We start from the raw sequence: 18,763 nt of genomic DNA on the forward strand, positions 1-18,763 counted from the left end.
AAGTTTTAAACAAATCAATATATATTTTATATTTACATTCTTCAAAATGGCCACACTTTGCCTTGATGACAGCTTGGCATTCTCTCAACCAGCTTCATGAGGAATTATTTTCCAACAGTCTTGAAGGAGTTCCCACATATGCTGAGCACTTGTTGGCTTTGTTTCCTTCACTCTGCGGTCCAACTCATCCCAAACCATCTCAATTGAGGTTCAGGTCGGGTGATTGTGGAGGCCAGGTCATCTGATGCAGCACTCCATCACTCTACTTCATCACTCTACTTCAGTACGGAAAACACTGGAAAGTCAATACACAAGACACATTCAGAGTCTCTACGGCCTACTGACCCACCATGTATTGAACCTACATCTGTCCTATGTCCCACTGTTCAGCCTACATCTGTCCTATGTCCTACTGTTCAGCCTACATCTGTCCTATGTCCCACTGTTCAGCAGCTTACATCCTTATCTCCTGTGTGCGTCCTCTCATGTCTTCTCATGTGACCTAACCAGGCAAAACTCTTTTCACATTGGGAGCAGTGGTACGGCTTCTCCCCTGTGTGTATTCTCTCATGCTGTTTCAGGTGACCTAACTGGGTAAAACTCTTTCCACACCGGGAGCAGTGATGAGGCTTCTCTCCTGTGTGTATTCTCTCATGTATTTTCAGGTACCCTAACCAGGCAAAACTCTTTTCACATTGGGAGCAGTGGTAGCACTTCTCCCCTGTGTGTATTCTCTCATGCACTTTCAGGTGTCCTAACTGGGTAAAACTCTTTCCACACTGGGAGCAGTGATGAGGCTTCTCTCCTGTGTGTGTCCTCTCATGTTGTTTCATGTTCCCTAACTGTGAAAAACTCTCTTCCACACTGGGAGCATTGGAAAGGTTTATCTCGCTTCTCCCCTGTGTGTATTCTCTCATGCTCTTTCAGGTGTTCTTTCCGGTTAAAACTCTTTCCACACTGGGAGCAGTGATGAGGCTTCTCCCCTGTGTGTATTGTCTCATGTCGTTTGAGGTCCCCTAACTGGTTAAAACCCTTTCCACAGTGGGAGCAGCGGTACGTCTTCTCTCGCTTCTCCCCTGTGTGTATTCTCTCATGCTCTTTCAGGTATTCTTTCCGGTTAAAACTCTTTCCACACTGGGAGCAGTGATAAGGCTGTGTGTATTCTGTGTGTATTCCCCTGTGTGTATTCTCTCATGCACTTTCAGGTGTCCTAACTGGGTAAAACTCTTTCCACACTGGGAGCAGTGATGAGGCTTATCTCCTGTGTGTGTCCTCTCATGTATTTTCAGGCTCGCTAACAAGGAAAAACTCTTTCCACACTGGGAGCATTGGAAAGGCTTCTCCCCTGTGTGTATTCTCTCATGTCGTTTCAGGTCCCCTAACTGGTTAAAACCCTTTCCACAGTGGGAGCAGCGGTATGTCTTTTCTCGCTTCTCCCCTGTGTGAATTCTCTCATGCTCTTTCAGGTATTCTTTCTGGTTAAAACTCTTTCCACACTGGGAGCAGTGATGAGGCTTTTCCCCTGTGTGTATTCTCCCATGCACTTTCAGGTGTCCTAACTGGGTAAAACTCTTTCCACACTGGGAGCAGTGATGAGGCTTTTCCCCTGTGTGTATTCTCCCATGCACTTTCAGGTGTCCTAACAAGGAAAAACTCTTTCCACACTGGGAGCATTGGAAAGGCTTCTCCCCTGTGTGTATTCTCTCATGTCGTTTCAGGTCCTTTAACTGATTAAAACCTTTTCCACAGTGGGTGCAGTGGAATCGTCTTGCTGGTTTGGACGTCTCTGGTTCCTCTGAATCTGGTCTTTCTCCTGCCAAAGACAGAGCGTTTATTTAAACAGAGACCTGAATGAAACCTCCACAACTCTGCATATTGGTTATTGATTTGGACACGTTAAAACTGTGTTTTGACATTGGGCTATCCCACCTTGCAAAATGTTGTTGAAAAGAAGACTATGCTCGAGGTCCAATCTATGTTCGGTTTTGGTTGAAAGTGAAAGTTGAAGAGATTTCTCAGGTCGTTGTTTCAACGACTTGAAAACAACTTCATTCAACGTACTTGCAGCCTATAAATATTGACGCAGGATGACACATGCGTCTATGAACAATTTTATGAACAATCTTACATCACTCCAGTATTTCTTGACAATATTCAAGTGCTAATTGTCTTTATTCCACTACTGAAGAAGCATGACTCAAATCACCTACTCATATTTCAAACATCCAGCCTGACAAAATATACATTTGTAATTATTCCATGCCTCCCTATTGGAAATGAATTATTGACAATACATACAGTGGGGAAAAAAAGTATTTTGTCAGCCACCAATTTTGTGCAAGTTCTCCCACTTAAAAAGATGAGAGAGGCCTGTAATTTTCATCATAGGTACACGTCAACTATGACAGACAAAATGAGAAAAGAAATCCAGAAAATCACATTGTAGGATTTTTTATGAATTTATTTGCAAATTATGGTGGAAAATAAGTATTTGGTCAATAACAAAAGTTTCTCAATACTTTGTTATATACCCTTTGTTGGCAATGACACAGGTCAAACGTTTTCTGTAAGTCTTCAAAAGGTTTTCACACACTGTTGCTGGTATTTTGGCCCATTCCTCCATGCAGATCTCCTCTAGAGCAGTGATGTTTTGGGGCTGTCGCTGGGCAACACGGACTTTCAACTCCCTCCAAAGATTGTCTATGGGGTTGAGATCTGGAGACTGGCTAGGCCACTCCAGGACCTTGAAATGCTTCTTCGAAGCCACTCCTTCGTTGCCCGGGCGGTGTGTTTGGGATCATTGTCATGCTGAAAGACCCAGCCACGTTTCATCTTCAATGCCCTTGCTGATGGAAGGAGGTTTTCACTCAAAATCTCACGATACATGGCCCCATTCATTCTTTCCTTTACACGGATCAGTCGTCCTGGTCCCTTTGTAGAAAAATAGCCCCAAAGCATGATGTTTCCACCCCCATGCTTCACAGTAGGTATGGTGTTCTTTGGATGCAACTCAGCATTCTTTGTCCTCCAAACACGACGAGTTGAGTTTTACCCAAAAGTTCTATTTTGGTTTCATCTGACCATATGACATTCTGCCAATCCTCTTCTGGATCATCCAAATGCACTCTAGCAAACTTCAGACGGGCCTGGACATGTACTGGCTTAAGCAGGGGGACACGTCTGGCACTGCAGGATTTGAGTCCCTGGCGGTGTAGTGTGTTACTGATGGTAGGCTTTGTTACTTTGGTCCCAGCTCTCTGCAGGTCATTCACTAGGTCCCCCCGTGTGGTTCTGGGATTTTTGCTCACTGTTCTTGTGATCATTTTGACCCCACGGGGTGAGATCTTGCGTGGAGCCCCAGATCAAGGGAGATTATCAGTGGTCTTGTATGTCTTCCATTTCCTAATAATTGCTCCCACAGTTGATTTCTTCAAACCAAGCTGCTTACCTATTGCAGATTCAGTCTTCCCAGCTTTGTGCAGGTCTACAATTTTGTTTCTGGTGTCCTTTTTACAGCTATTTGGTCTTGGCCATAGTGGAGTTTGGAGTGTGACTGTTTGAGGTTGTGGACAGGTGTCTTTTATACTGATAACAAGTTCAAACAGGTGCCATTAATACAGGTAACGAGTGGAGGACAGAGGAGCCTCTTAAAGAAGAAGTTACAGGTCTGTGAGAGCCAGAAATCTTGCTTGTTTGTAGGTGACCAAATACTTATTTTCCACCATAATTTGCAAATAAATTCATTAAAAATCCTACAATGTGTTTTTCTGGATTTTTTTCTCTCAATTTGTCTGTCATAGTTGACGTGTACCTATGATGAAAATTACAGGCCTCTCTCATCTTTTTAAAAGTGGGAGAACTTGCACAATTGGTGGCTGACTAAATACTTTTTTTCCCCACTGTATGTTGTATCCCTCATTGACTCAAGAATCAAAAATGTATGTTCCCAATTGAACAACATCTATTGCAGGATAAATCAATGTTAAAGATTATTATTATTTATTATTTTTGTACACCTTTTTACTCCCCAATTGGTAGTTACAGTGTTGTCCCATCGCTGCAACTCCTGTACGGACTCGGGAGAGGCGAAGGTCGAGAGCCGCACTGCTTCTTGACACAATGCTCGCTTAACCCGGAAGCCAGCAGCACCAACGTGTCGGAGGGAACACCGTACTGTTGCGCCCGGCCGGCCACAGGAGGAGCTAGAGCGCGATGGGACAAGGACAAACCCAGGCCGGCCAAACCCTTCCCCTGAGCCGGACGACGCTGGGCCAACTGGGCGCCGCATCATGGGTCATCCCGGTTCACGGCCGGCTGGGATCGAACCAGGATCTGTGGTGACGCCTTAGAACGCTGCATGCTTTTGAGCACTACTGAAAAAGTACTATTTACATGTGAAAGACGAAATGCTGCATTTACTACAGGCCTATTGTTTACCTTTGTGTTGGGGACACTTTGATATCTTGATAATATGCAGCTGTTTAAAGGGCAAAATCCACAGATGAAACAACAACAAAACGGTCGACCCTGCCTCTGTTTTGGTAAACAGCTGAGGGATGGGAGAAATGTAACCAGACAGAGCTATGGATGCAAGGACTGACCATCCATGATATCAACATTATTGTTTTAAACATGTTATGAGGCTATATAGTGTTTGTTTACATTTACAATGTTTAAAAGCTTGGATAAAAACAAAACTAGCCTTCCACAAGCTTCCCACAATAAGTTGGGTGAATTTTGGCCCATTCCTCATGACAGAGCTGGTGTAACTGAGTCAGGATTGTAGGCCTCCTTGCTCGCACATGCTTTTTCAGTTCTGCCCACACATTTTCTATAGGATTGAGGTCAGGGCTTTGTGATGGCCACTCCAATACCTTGACTTTGTTGTCCTTAAGCCATTTTGCAACAACTTTGGAAGTATGCTTGGGGTCATTGTCCATTTGGAAGACTAATTTGCGACCAAGTATTAACTTCCTGACTGATGTCTTGAGATGTTGCTTCAATATATCCACATAATCTTCCTTCCTCATGATGCCATCTATTTTGTGAAGTGCACCAGTCCCTACTGCAGCAAAGCACCCCCACAGCATGATGCTGCCACCCCCGTGTTTCACGGTTGGGATGGTGTTCTTCGGCTTGCAGGCTCCCCCATTTTCCTCCAAACATAACGATGGTCATTATGGCCAAACAGTTCTGTTTTTGTTTCATCAGACCAGAGGACATTTCTCCAAAAAGTATGATTTTTGTTCCCATGTGCAGTTGCAAACCGTAGTCTGGCTTTTTTATGGCGGTTTTGGAGCAGTGGCTTCTTCCTTGCTGAGCGGCCTTTCAGGTTATGTCGATATAGGACTCGTTTTAAATGTGGATGTAGATACTTTTGTACCTGTTTCCTCCAGCATCTTCACAAGGTCCTTTGCTGTTGTTCTGGGATTGATTTGCAGTTTTTGCACCAAAGTATGTTCATCTCTAGGACGGAACGAGTCTCCTTCCTGAGTGGTATGATGGCTGCGTGGTCCCATGGTGTTTATACTTGCGTACTATTGTTTGTACAGATGAATGTTGTAACTTCAGGCGTTTGGAAATTGCTCCCAAGGATGAAGCAGACTTGTGGAGGTCTACCATTTCTTTTCTGAGGTCTTGGCTGATTTATTTTCATTTTCCCATGATGTCAAGCAAAGAGGCACTTAGTTTGAAGGTAGGCCTTGAAATACATCCACAGGTACATCTCCAATTGACTCAAATGATGTCAATTAGCCTATCAGAAGCTTCTAAAGCCATGACATCATTTTCTGGAATTTTCCAAGCTGTTTAAAGGCACAGTCAACTTACTGTATGTAAACTTCTGACCCACTGGAATTGTGATACAAATTCATTATAAGTGAAATAATCTGTCTGTAAACAATGGTTGGAAAAATTACTTGTGTCATGCAGAAAGTAGATGACCTAACCGTGGAGAGGTTGAAAAACGAGTTTTAATGACTCCAACCGAAGGGTATTTAAACTTCCGACTTCAACTGTGTATATATATATATATATTGGAGTGTATTTAAACTTCCGACTTCAACTGTGTATATATATATATATATATATATATATATATATTGGAGTGTATTTAAACTTCCGACTTCAACTGTGTATATATATATATTGGAGTGTATTTAAACTTCCGACTTCAACTGTGTATATATATATATATATATATATTGGAGTGTATTTAAACTTCTGACTTCAACTGTGTATATATATATATTGGAGTGTATTTAAACTTCCGACTTCAACTGTGTGTGTGTGTATATATATATATATATACACACACACATACACACACCCACACACACTACCGGTCAAACATTTTAGAACATTTTCATATACAGTACCAGTCAAAAGTTTTAGAACACCTACTCATTCAAGGGTTTTTCTTTATTTTTACTATTTTCTACATTGTAGAATAATAGTGAAGACATCAAAACTATGATGAACTATTGCCTTACCTCCATAACTTGCTACATTTGCACACACTGTATATATATTTTCTGTTGTATTTTGGACTTTATGTTTTGTTTTACCCCATATGTAACTCTGTGTTGTTGTTTTTATCGCACTGCTTTGCTTTATCTTGGCCAGGTCGCAGTTGTAAATGAGAACTTGTTCTCAACTGGCTTACCTGGTTAAATAAAGGTGAAATAAAAAATAAATAAAAAATGAAATAACACATATGGAATCATGTATTAACCAAAACAGTGTTAAATCAAAAATATATTTGAGATTCTTCAAAGTAGCCACCCTTTGCCTTGATGACAGCTTTGCACACTCTTGGCATTCTTTTAACAGGTATTTCAATGCATTTCAATTAACAGGTGTGCCTTGTTAAAAGTTCATTTGTGGAATTTCTTTCCTTCTTAATGCATTTCAGCCAATCAGTTGTGTTGTGCCAAGGTAGGGGTGGTGTACAGAAGATGGCCCTATTTGGTAAAAGACCAAGTCCATATTATGGCAAGAACAGCTCACATAAGCAAAGAGAAATGACAAGTCCATCATTACTTTAAGATATGAAGGTCAGTCAATACGGAACATTTCAACAACTTAAAGGAAAATAGAATAATCAGAACAGTTGTCAGTCCAAAACAACAGTCAGAACAAAGCCTCCGTATTCTCTCATGTCATCTCAGGTCCTCTAACACTACACAGCCCATTCAAATCAGAAAAGCTTGATGATGAGTTGGTTAACTGAATAAGTTGTGCTAGAGCAAAAACCAAAACACGCACCCAGAAAACAAATCCACAAACCCAATCCACTATAATACATGCTGTACGGAAAACACTGGAAAGTCAATACACAAGACACATTCAGAGTCTCTACGGCCTACTGACCCACCATGTATTGGATCTACATCTGTCCTATGTCCTACTGTTCAGCCTACATCTGTCCTATGTCCTACTGTTCAGTCTACATCTGTCCTATGTCCTACTGTTCAGCCTACATCTGTCCTATGTCCTACTGTTCAGTCTACATCTGTCCTATGTCTTACTGTTCAGTAGCCTACATCCTTATGTCCTGTGTGTATTCTCATGTCTTCTCAGGTGACATAACCGGTTAAAACTCTTTCCACACTGGGAGCAGTGATGAGGCTTCTCTCCTGTATGCGTCATCTCATGTCTTCTCAGGCTCGCTAACTGGGTAAAACTCTTTCCACATTGGGAGCATTGGAAAGGTTTATCTCGCTTCTCCCCTGTGTGTATTCTCTCATGCTCTTTCAGGTATTCTTTCCGGTTAAAACTCTTTCCACACTGGGAGCAGTGATGAGGCTTTTCCCCTGTGTGTATTCTCCCATGTACTTTCAGGTGTCCTAACTGGGAAAAACTCTTTCCACACTGGGAGCATTGGAAAGGCTTCTCCCCTGTGTGTATTCTCTCATGCTCTTTCAGGTATTCTTTCCGGTTAAAACTCTTTCCACACTGGGAGCAGTGATGAGGCTTTTCCCCTGTGTGTATTCTCTCATGTCGTTTCAGGTGTCCTAACTGGTTAAAACCCTTTCCACAGTGGGTGCAGTGGAATCGTCTTGCTGGTTTAGACGTCTCTGGTTCCTCTGAATCTGGTCTTTCTCCTGCCAAAGACAGAGCGTTTATTTAAACAGAGACCTGAATGAAACCTCCACAACTCTCTTGCTAGGAGGTTTAATCCAAATCAGATCCCTCTAAAACCCGAGGCCAGTTTACAAAACGATTCTCATTTAAAATAATCTTGGCAGGGTTGATTGGTTGGGTTACTTTCTAAATGTAATCCGTTACAGTTGCTAGTTACCTGTCAAAATTTGTAATCATTGAAGTAATCTTATTACATTCCGTTACTTTTAGATTACTCCCCTTAATGCATTAGTAGAAGACAAAAATGTATGTTCCCAATTGAACAACATCTATTGCAGGATAAATCAATGTTAAAGATTATTATTATTCATTATTTTTGTACACCTTTTTACTCCCCAATTGGTAGTTACAGTGTTGTCCCATTTTGGGTTCTCATGGAGTGTAACAGTTGAACTCGTGAGGCATTTAGAAGTTATATTCTTCAAGAATCAATGGATGGATGGATGATAATAGTAGAGAGAGTGATTTATTTCAGCTTTTGTTTATGTCATCACATTCCCAGTGGGTCAGAAGTTTATATACACTCAATTAGTATTTGGTAGCATTGCCTTTAAAATGGTTTAACTTGGGTCAAACGTTTCGGGTAGCCTTCCACAAGCTTCCCACAATAAGTTGGGTGAATTTTGGCCCATTCCTCCTGACAGAGCTGGTTTAACTGAGTCAGGATTGTAGGCCTCCTTGCTCGCACATGCTTTTTCAGTTCTGCCACACATTATCTATAGGATTGAGGTCAGGGCTTTGTGATGGCCACTCCAATACCTTGACTTTGTTGTCCTTAAGCCATTTTGTAACAACTTTGGAAGTATGCTTGGGGTCGTTGTCCATTTGGAAGACCCATTTGCGACCAAGCTTTAACTTCCTGACTGATGTCTTGAGATGTTGCTTAAATATATCCACATAATTTTCCTTCCTCATGATGCCATCTATTTTGTGAAGTGCACCAGTCCCTCCTGCAGCAAAGCACCCCCACAGCATGATGCTGCCACCCCCGTGTTTCACGGTTGGGATGGTGTTCTTCGGCTTGCAGGCTCCCCCATTTTCCTCCAAACATAACGATGGTCATTATGGCCAAACAGTTCTATTTTTGTTTCATCAGACCAGAGGACATTTCTCCAAAAAGTACGATCTTTGTCCCCATGTGCAGTTGCAAACCGTAGTCTGTCTTTTTTATGGCGGTTTTGGAGCAGTGGCTTCTTCCTTGCTGAGCGGCCTTTCAGGTTATGTTGATATAGGACTCGTTTTACTGTGGATATAGATACTTTTGTACCCTTTTCCTCCAGCATCTTCACCAGAACAATTTGCTGTTGTTCTGGGATTGATTTGCACTTTTCGCACCAAAGTACGTTCATCTCTAGGAGACAGAACGCGTCTCCTTCCTGAGCGGAATGACGGCTGCGTGGTCCCATGGTGTTTATACTTGTGCACTATTGTTTGTACAGACGAATGTGGTACCTTCAGGCGTTTGGAAATTGCTCCCAAGGATGAACCAGACTTGTGGAGGTCTACCATTTATTTTCTGAGGTCTTGGCTGATTTCTTTTCATTTTCCCATGATGTCAAGCAAAGAGGCACTGAGTTTGAAGGTAGACCTTGAAATACATCCACAGGTACATCTCCAATTGACTCAAATTATGTCAATTAGCCTATCAGAAGCTTCTAAAGCCATGACATCATTTTCTGGAATTTTCCAAGCTGTTTAAAGGCACAGTCAACTTAGTGTATGTAAACTTCTGACCCACTGGAATTGTGATACAAATGAATTATAGGTGAAATAATCTGTCTGTAAACAATTGTTGGAAAAATGACTTGTGTCATGCACAAAGTAGATGTCCTAACCGACTTGCCAAAACTATAGTTTGTTAACAAGAAATTTGTGGAGTGGTTGAAAAACGAGTTTTAATGACTCCAACCTAAGTGTATTTAAACTTCTGATTTCAACTGTATATATATATATATATATATATATATATATATATATATATATATATATACACACACACAGTGAGGGAAAAAAGTATTTGATCCCCTGCTGATTTTGTACATTTGCCCACTGACAAAGACATGATCAGTCTATAATTTCAATGGTAGGTTTATTTGAACAGTGAGAGACAGAATAACAACAAAAAAATCCAGAAAAACGCATGTCAAAAATGTTATAAATTGATTGAATCAACAGGGGATCAAATACTTTTTTCCCTCACTATATACACACACACTACCGGGCAAACATTTTAGAACATTTTCATATACAGTACCAGTCAAAAGTTTTAGAACACCTACTCATTCAAGGGTTTTTCTTTATTTTTACTATTTTCTACATTGTAGAATAATAGTGAAGACTTCAAAACTATGAAATAACATATATGGAATCATGTATTAACCAACAAAGTGTTAAATCAAAATATATTTGAGATTCTTCAAAGTAGCCACCCTTTGCCTTGATGACAGCTTTGCACACTCTTGGCATTCTTTCAACAGGTATTTCAATGCATTTCAATTAACAGGTGTGCCTTCTTAAAAGTTCATTTGTGGAATTTCTTTCCCTCTTAATGCGTTTCAGCCAATCAGTTGTGTTGTGACAAGGTAAGGGGGGATATACAGAAGATAGCCCTATTTGGTAAAAGACCAAGTCCATACTATGGCAAGAACAGCTCAAATAAGCAAAGAGAAATGACAAGTCCATCATTACTTTAAGACATGAAGGTCAGTCAATACGGAACATTTCAACAACTTAAAGGAAAATAGAATAATCAGAACAGTTGTCAGTCCAAAACAACAGTCAGAACAAAGCCTCTGTATTCTCTCATGTCATCTCAGGTCCTCTAACACTACACAGCCCATTCAAATCAGAAAAGCTTGATGATGAGTTGGTTAACTGAATAAGTTGTGCTCTACGGCCTACTGATCCAATGTATTGGACCTACATCTGTCCTATGTCCTACTGTTCAGCCTACATCTGTCCTATGTCCTACTGTTCAGTAGCCTACATCTGTCCTATGTCCCACTGTTCAGCCTACATCTGTCCTATGTCCTACTGTTCAGTATCCTACATCTGTCCTATGTCCTACTGTTCAGCCTACATCTGTCCTATGTCCTACTTTTCAGTATCCTACATCTGTCCTATGTCCTACTGTTCAGCCTACATCTGTCCTATGTCCTACTGTTCAGCAGCCTACATCCTTATGTCCTGTGTGTATTCTCATGTCTTCTCAGGTGACCTAACTGGTAAAAACTCTTTCCACACTGGGAGCAGTGATGAGGCTTCTCTCCTGTATGCGTCCTCTAATGTCTTCTCAGGTTAGCTAACCAGGCAAAACTCTTTTCACATTGGGAGCAGTGATGAGGCTTCTCTCCTGTGTGTATTCTCTCATGTATTTTCAGGCTCGCTAACTGGGTAAAACTCTTTCCACACTTGGAGCATTGGAAAGGCTTCTCCCCTGTGTGTATTCTCTCATGCTCTTTCAGGTATTCTTTCCGGTTAAAACTCTTTCCACACTGGGAGCAGTGATGAGGCTTTTCCCCTGCGTGTATTATCTCATGCACTTTCAGGTGTCCTAACTGGGAAAAACTATTTCCACACTGGGAGCATTGGAAAGGCTTCTCCCCTGTGTGTATTCTCTCATGCTCTTTCAGGTGTTCTTTCCGGTTAAAACTCTTTCCACACTGGGAGCAGTGATGAGGCTTTTCCCCTGTGTGTATTCTCACATGCACTTTCAGGTGTCCTAACTGGGTAAAACTCTTTCCACACTGGGAGCAGTGATGAGGCTTATCTCCTGTGTGTGTCCTCTCATGTCTTTTCAGGTTCGCTTTCAAGGAAAAACTATTTCCACACTGGGAGCATTGGAAAGGCTTCTCCCCTGTGTGTATTCTCTCATGTTGTTTCAGGACCCTTAACTGATTAAAACCTTTTCCACAGTGGGTGCAGTGGAATCGTCTTGCTGGTTTGGACGTCTCTGAATCTGGTCTTTCTCCTGCCAAAGACAGAGCGTTTATTTAAACAGAGACCTGAATGAAACCTCCACAACTCTCTTGCTAGGAGGTTTAATCCTAATCAGATCCCTCAATAACCTGAGGCCAGTTTACAAAACGATTCTCATTTAAAATAATCTTGGCAGGGTTGATTGGTTGGGTTACTTTCTAAATGTAATCCGTTACAGTTGCTAGTTACAGTGGGGAAAAAAAGTATTTAGTCAGCCACCAATTGTGCAAGTTCTCCCACTTAAAAAGATGAGAGAGGCCTGTAATTTTCATCATAGGTACACGTCAACTATGACAGACAAAATGAGAAAATCCAGAAAATCCTATTGTAGGATTTTTAATGAATTTATTTGGAAATTATGGTGGAAAATAAGTATTTGGTCAATAACAAAAGTTTCTCAATACTTTGTTGGCAATGACACAGTTCAAACGTTTTCTGTAAGTCTTCACAAGGTTTTCACAGACTGTTGCTGGTATTTTGGCCCATTCCTCCATGCAGATCTCCTCTAGAGCAGTGATGTTTTGGGGCTGTCGCTGGGCAACACAGACTTTCAACTCCCTCCAAAGATTTTCTATGGGGTTGAGATCTGGAGACTGGCTAGGCCACTCCAGGACCTTGAAATGCTTCTTACGAAGCCACTCCTTCGTTGCCCGGGCGGTGTGTTTGGGATCATTGTCATGCTGAAAGACCCAGCCACGTTTCATCTTCAATGCCCTTGCTGATGGAAGGAGGTTTTCACTCAAAATCTCACGATACATGGCCCCATTCATTCTTTCCTTTACACGGATCAGTCGTCCTGGTCCCTTTGCAGAAAAATAGCCCCAAAGCATGATGTTTCCACCCCCATGCTTCACAGTAGGTATGGTGTTCTTTGGATGCAACTCAGCATTCTTTGTCCTCCAAACACGACGAGTTAAGTTTTTACCAAAAAGTTATATTTTGGTTTCATCTGACCATATGACATTCTACCAATCCTCTTCCGGATCATCCAAATGCACTCTAGCAAACTTCAGACGGGCCTGGACATGTACTGGCTTAAGCAGGGGGACACGTCTGGCACTGCAGGATTTGAGTCCCTGGCGGTGTAGTGTGTTACTGATGGTAGGCTTTGTTACTTTGGTCCCAGCTCTCTGCAGGTCATTCACTAGGTCCCCCCGTGTGGTTCTGGGATTTTTGCTCACCGTTCTTGTGATCATTTTGACCCCACAGGGTGAGATCTTGCATGGAGCCCCAGATCAAGGGAGATTATCAGTGGTCTTGTATGTCTTCCATTTCCTAATAATTGCTCCCACAGTTGATTTCTTCAAACCAAGCTGCTTACCTATTGCAGATTCAGTCTTCCCAGCCTGGTGCAGGTCTACAATTTTGTTTCTGGTGTCCTTTGACAGCTCTTTGGTCTTGGCCATAGTGGAGTTTGGAGTGTGACTGTTTGAGGTTGTGGACAGGTGTCTTTTATACTGATAACAAGTTCAAACAGGTGCCATTAATACAGGTAACGAGTGGAGGACAGAGGAGCCTCTTAAAGAAGAAGTTACAGGTCTGTGAGAGCCAGAAATCTTGCTTGTTTGTAGGTGACCAAATACTTATTTTCCACCATAATTTGCAAATAAATTCATTAAAAATCCTACAATGTGATTTTCTGGGAAAAAAAATCTCAATTTGTCTATCATAGTTGACGTGTAACTATGATGAAAATTACAGGCCTCTCTCATCTTTTTAAGTGGGAGAACTTGCACAATTGGTGGCTGACTAAATCCTTTCCCCCCCACTGTACCTGTCAAACAGTGTAATCAGTAAAGTAATATTCCATTCCATCAGCAGACTATGATCTATAATATCAAAAGCCGCACTGAAGTCTAACAAAACAGCCCCCACAATCTTTTTAACATCAATTTCTCTCAGCCAATCATCAGTCATTTGTGTAAGTGCTGTGCTTGTTGAATGCCCTTCCCTATAAGTGTGCTGAAAAGTCTGTTGTCAATTTGCTTACTGTAAAATAGCATTTTATCTGGCCAAACACAACTTTCCCCAAAACGTTACTAAGGGTTGGTAACAGGCTGATTGGTCGGCTATTTGAGCCAGTAAAGGGGGCTTTACTATTCTTTGGTAGCGGAATGACTTTTGCTTCCCTCCAGGCCTGAGGGCACACACTTCTAGTAGGCTTAGATTGAAGATATGGCAAATAGGAGTGGCAATATTTATTAGACCTAATTGATAAATAGACTAGTCAGTATAGGATACATTTATTAGACCTAATGGATAAATAGACTAGTCAGTATAGGATACATTTATTAGACCTAATTGATAAATAGACTAGTCAGAATAGGATACATTTATTAGACCTAATGGATAAATAGACTAGTCAGTATAGGATACACTTTAAGTGTACATTATTGTTATTTGATAGGCTACTAGACCTAAAGAGGCAATCTGCAGTTCAAACAACAACAAAGTTGGCACCATTAAATACACTACATGACCAAAATTATGTGGACACCTGCTCATCGAAAAATCTCATTCCAAAATCATCGGCATTAATATGGAGTTGGTCCCTCCTTTGCTGCTATAACAGCCTCCACTCTTCTGGGAAGGCTTTCCACTGGATGTTGGAACATTGCTGTGGGGACTTGCATCCATTCAGCCACAATAGCATTAGTGAGGTCGGGCACTGATGTTGGGCGATTAGGCCTGGCTCGCAGTCGGCGTTCCAATTCATCCCAAAGGTGTTTGATGGGGTTGAGATCAGGGCTCTGTCCAGGCCAGTCAAGTTCTTCCACACCAATCTCAACAAATAATTTCTTCATGAACCTCGCTTTGTGCACAGGGGCATTGTCATGCTGAAACAGGAAAGGGCCTTCCCCAAACTGTTGCCACAAAGTTGGGAGCACAGAATCGTTTAGAATGTCATTGTATGCTGTAGCGTTAAGATTTCCCTTCACTGGAACTAAGGGGCCTAGCCCGAACCATGACAAACAGCCCCAGACCATTATTCCTCATCCACCAAACTTTACAGTTGGCACTATGGTAGCGTTCTCCTATAGCCACCTCCTATTTGTACTGGACTCCAAGTGCATCCTCAAATCAGCCAATCACTCTAATCTTAATTCCAACCCTTAGACGTCCACAGACTAACCCATCTTTCCCAGTATAATACAACTTTACTATTTCCTTCGGGCAATACATCCTTCACCACTGAACAAAAATATAAACGCAACATGCAACAATTTCAAAGATTTTACATTTTACTTTTACATTTTAGTCATTTAGCAGACGCTCTTATCCAGAGCGACTTACAGGAGCAATTAGGGTTAAGTGCCTTGCTCAAGGGCACATCGACAGATTTTTCACCTAGTCGGCTCGGGGATTAGAACCAGCGACCTTTCGGTTACTGGCACTACGCTCTTAACCACTAAGCTACCTGCCGCCCCCAATTTTACTGAGTTACAGTTCATATAAGGAAACCAGTCAGTACCTGGTGTGACCATTTGCCTCATGCAGCGTTACACCTTCACATAGAGTTGATCAGGCTGTTGATTGTGGCCTGTGGAATGTTTTCCCACTCGAGCTGCTGCATATTGGCGGGAACTGGAACACGCTGTCGTACACGTCATTACAGAGCATCCCAAACATGCTCAATGGGTGACATGTCTGGTGAATATGCAGGCCATGGAAAAAACTGGGACAGTTTCAGCTTCCAGGAATTGAGTACAGATCCTTGCGACATGGGGCCGTGCATTATCCTGCTGAAACATGAGGTGATGGCGGTGGATGAATGGCACGACAATGGGCCCCAGGATCTCGTCACATTATGAATAGTATAGCATGTTGTTTATCTCTTAAATCAGATGTAGTGTGATGTTATTGGTCCGTTTTAAAGGCCAATTCCAGACCTGAATAGTATAGGGTGCTTCATTATTCGTCCCTTCCAGGGGAACTTTCAATTATTTAGAACAGCCATGGAGTGGTCTTGGTGTCTCGGAATAGTTGGTTATCAATGTAATACCATAACCATCCTTCACCACACTCTCTGGATTTACTCTGCTGGTTGTCCTGGTAACAGATACCAGTGGGCAGATCTATTTTATTTGTTCAAACTAAACTACAGCACTTACTTTGATGAGTCAAATCTGCTCCTTTCTTCTCTTCTCCTCCTCTCACAGTTCCACTCAGCCCCGTTGTTTTCCTGCAGTCCACCAGCCGCACAGACAACCTCTTCAGACCCAGCAGTAAGGTGCTACTGGGAGAGGTACGACACAGGGACTCTGGGAGGGTGGAAGGGCTAGCGTTGTCCTGGTAACCATAAAGAGGGGACACAGACACATATCATTATGGATGCTGATGTCACTGTTGTCATAAAGTACTTTACAGAAACCCAGCCCCCGATAGAGCAAGCTGTATGCTAGACCAGACCTGTTCTGATCTGGAGAGACTCTTCTCTGCCTCGTCAGTATCAGGATGTTGTTGAGGCTCCCCAGAGGATCCACGATAGTCACGTCTCTCTCCTGTATGAACGAGAACATCAAACAGATGGTAAACATGTGACCTCAGGGTCTAAAAAATGCCTAAAATGTCTAGTTTCATCATGATAAAAAATATAGATATTGATATAAATGTAAAAAGCATGTCAAACATCCTTCCTCCAAATGAAGTTTCTATGTTGTTTTTGGGCTGTCCTGACGTGGAATCGCCTAATAATAATATTATAATAATATGCCATTTAGCAGATGCTTTTATCCAAAGCGACTTACAGTCATGTGTGCATACATTTTTACGTGTGGGTGGTCCCGGGGATCGAACCCACTACCCTGGGCGTTACAAGCGCCGTGCTCTACCAATTGAGCTACAGAGGCCCACGATTTGATTGGTCCTCATCTCGCAGCTCAGACACTTGATTCAAGATAAAGTGGAGTCAGCAGGTTTAGAGTTGAAGGATTTGTTGCCATAGAAACGTACAAGGCTAACAGGTAAGCAACCTTCAACGGTTATCCTGAGTTGAATCCAGTGAATTCAGAATTGACCAAAATCAGCTCAATAACTCCTCTATCCCACTACATAGAGTTAAACATGCTGTTCTGATGGGGTTGAATGGGGTTGATGACCGTTGAACTAAAGTTGTTGGGCATTTAGAAGTTATATTCGTCAAGAATCATTGGCTACAACTCTCTCTTATGTGTCACCAGTTTCTTGGACTTCTCCTCTGCTTTTAAACTCTTAGATGTGAAGTTCTGGACTGGTTCCCAGTTACATTTTGTGTACAAAGCGTTCTGTGAATTTCATAGGGTCCCGTGCCTTATAGCGCCAGAAAGCCACATCTGTCTGCTGTCTGTTTCCATTCTCTCAGCGGACCTAACTTGAACTGTCAGGTTTCAGACCCCAACATTTGCATAGGTAGTCACGTGTCACATTTTCTGGCTATCCAGAAAAATGGTCAATTATCTCTTCCTCTGAGCAAGTGAGACCAGCTTGGGAGACAGCTCCCAGTGTGGAAAGATATTTACCCGCTGACTTCACAAAATGATTTTCGATGTAAATGGGGTATAAAGTATCAATCATTTAAAAGTCAAAAAATGCATGCACCAATCACAGATTGCCCCTTTAACAATCCATACAGTACTGAACAACATATTCGAGTGTAGAACCTTTAGACAGTACTCACTGGTGTTAATCAGATATTCTGTCTCCTCCTCTTTCACTCCCAGAACGTCTTCAACCTTCTCTTTTATTGAGATAGCCTCCTCTTCCTCCCAAAAAGGTTCGTCTTTCACTGTAACATCCTCTTCTTCTTTCACAATAACAGCCTCCTCTTCCTCCTTTTTTATTCTGAAAGTTTCTACCTCCTCTTCTTCCACTGTGATAGCCTCTATCCCCTCTTCCTCTTTCACTCCAAACGGATCTTTCTCTTCTTTCACTATAACATCCTTCTCTTCTTTCAATGTGATATCCTCCTCCTCCTCTTCTTTCATTCTGAAAGCTTCTACCTCCTCTTCCAGTGTTCCAGCCGTTATTCCCTCTTCCACTCCAAAATGCTCCACTTCTTCTTTCAATGTGATAGCCTCCTCTTCCTCCTTTTTCATTCCGATAGCTTCTTCCTCTCCTTTCACTGTAATATCCTCCTCTTTTACGACAATGTTCATCCCCAGAGCTTCTTTCTCCGTCCAGCAGACCTCCTCTTCTTTAGCAGGAGGGGAGTAGCTTAGTGAGCTCATGGTCGGGGATGTTAGCTAGCTAGCTAGCATTAGCTGGTTAGCATTAACGACTAGCCTAGTGCCGGGCTCAATATCAATCTTAACAAGCTAACACATTTAACATCTAGCAAATGACGTTAAAGTTAAGAAGTTGATACGTAAACATAATTGTGTTTAAAACGCTGAGACTAATATACACAAGAATGAGCTTCAATGTTTCATTTTCATGTTGACTAGCAAGCTATCGAGGTGGATAAGTAGCCGTGTTGCTGTTCTTAGCATCCCGTCCACTAGATTATACGTCACGCAAGAAGCACCTGAAGCCTCACATCGCCATCTGCTGACTGAATTGGGTAACGCAGTTTAACAAAAAAGATTCTGTCAAACAACGTCATAACAAATCATTTCAAAGTAAGGATTTTCCTCACTTCTTATCGGAGGAAACCGGAAACAGG

At 42.0% G+C, this 18,763-nt stretch overlaps 1 protein-coding gene across 1 annotated transcript; it reads right to left on the reverse strand.

The window, feature by feature from the left end:
- Nucleotides 1-275: 275 nt before the first annotated feature.
- On the reverse strand, nucleotides 276-18,197 carry LOC311117647 (uncharacterized protein; the record flags this gene model as incomplete). The annotated part of the gene is made up of 6 exons (XM_084192579.1): nucleotides 276-295; nucleotides 1,403-1,813; nucleotides 16,236-16,413; nucleotides 16,534-16,625; nucleotides 17,780-17,996; nucleotides 18,102-18,197. 6 exons carry the CDS (start codon nucleotides 18,195-18,197, stop codon nucleotides 276-278), a joined length of 1,014 nt encoding a protein of 337 aa, XP_084048705.1.
- Nucleotides 18,198-18,763: the final 566 nt, after the last annotated feature.

The sequence above is a fragment of the Coregonus lavaretus genome (assembly GCF_964263955.1).
Source record: "Coregonus lavaretus genome assembly, contig: HAP1_SCAFFOLD_924, whole genome shotgun sequence".
Classification (NCBI taxonomy): domain Eukaryota; kingdom Metazoa; phylum Chordata; class Actinopteri; order Salmoniformes; family Salmonidae; genus Coregonus; species Coregonus lavaretus.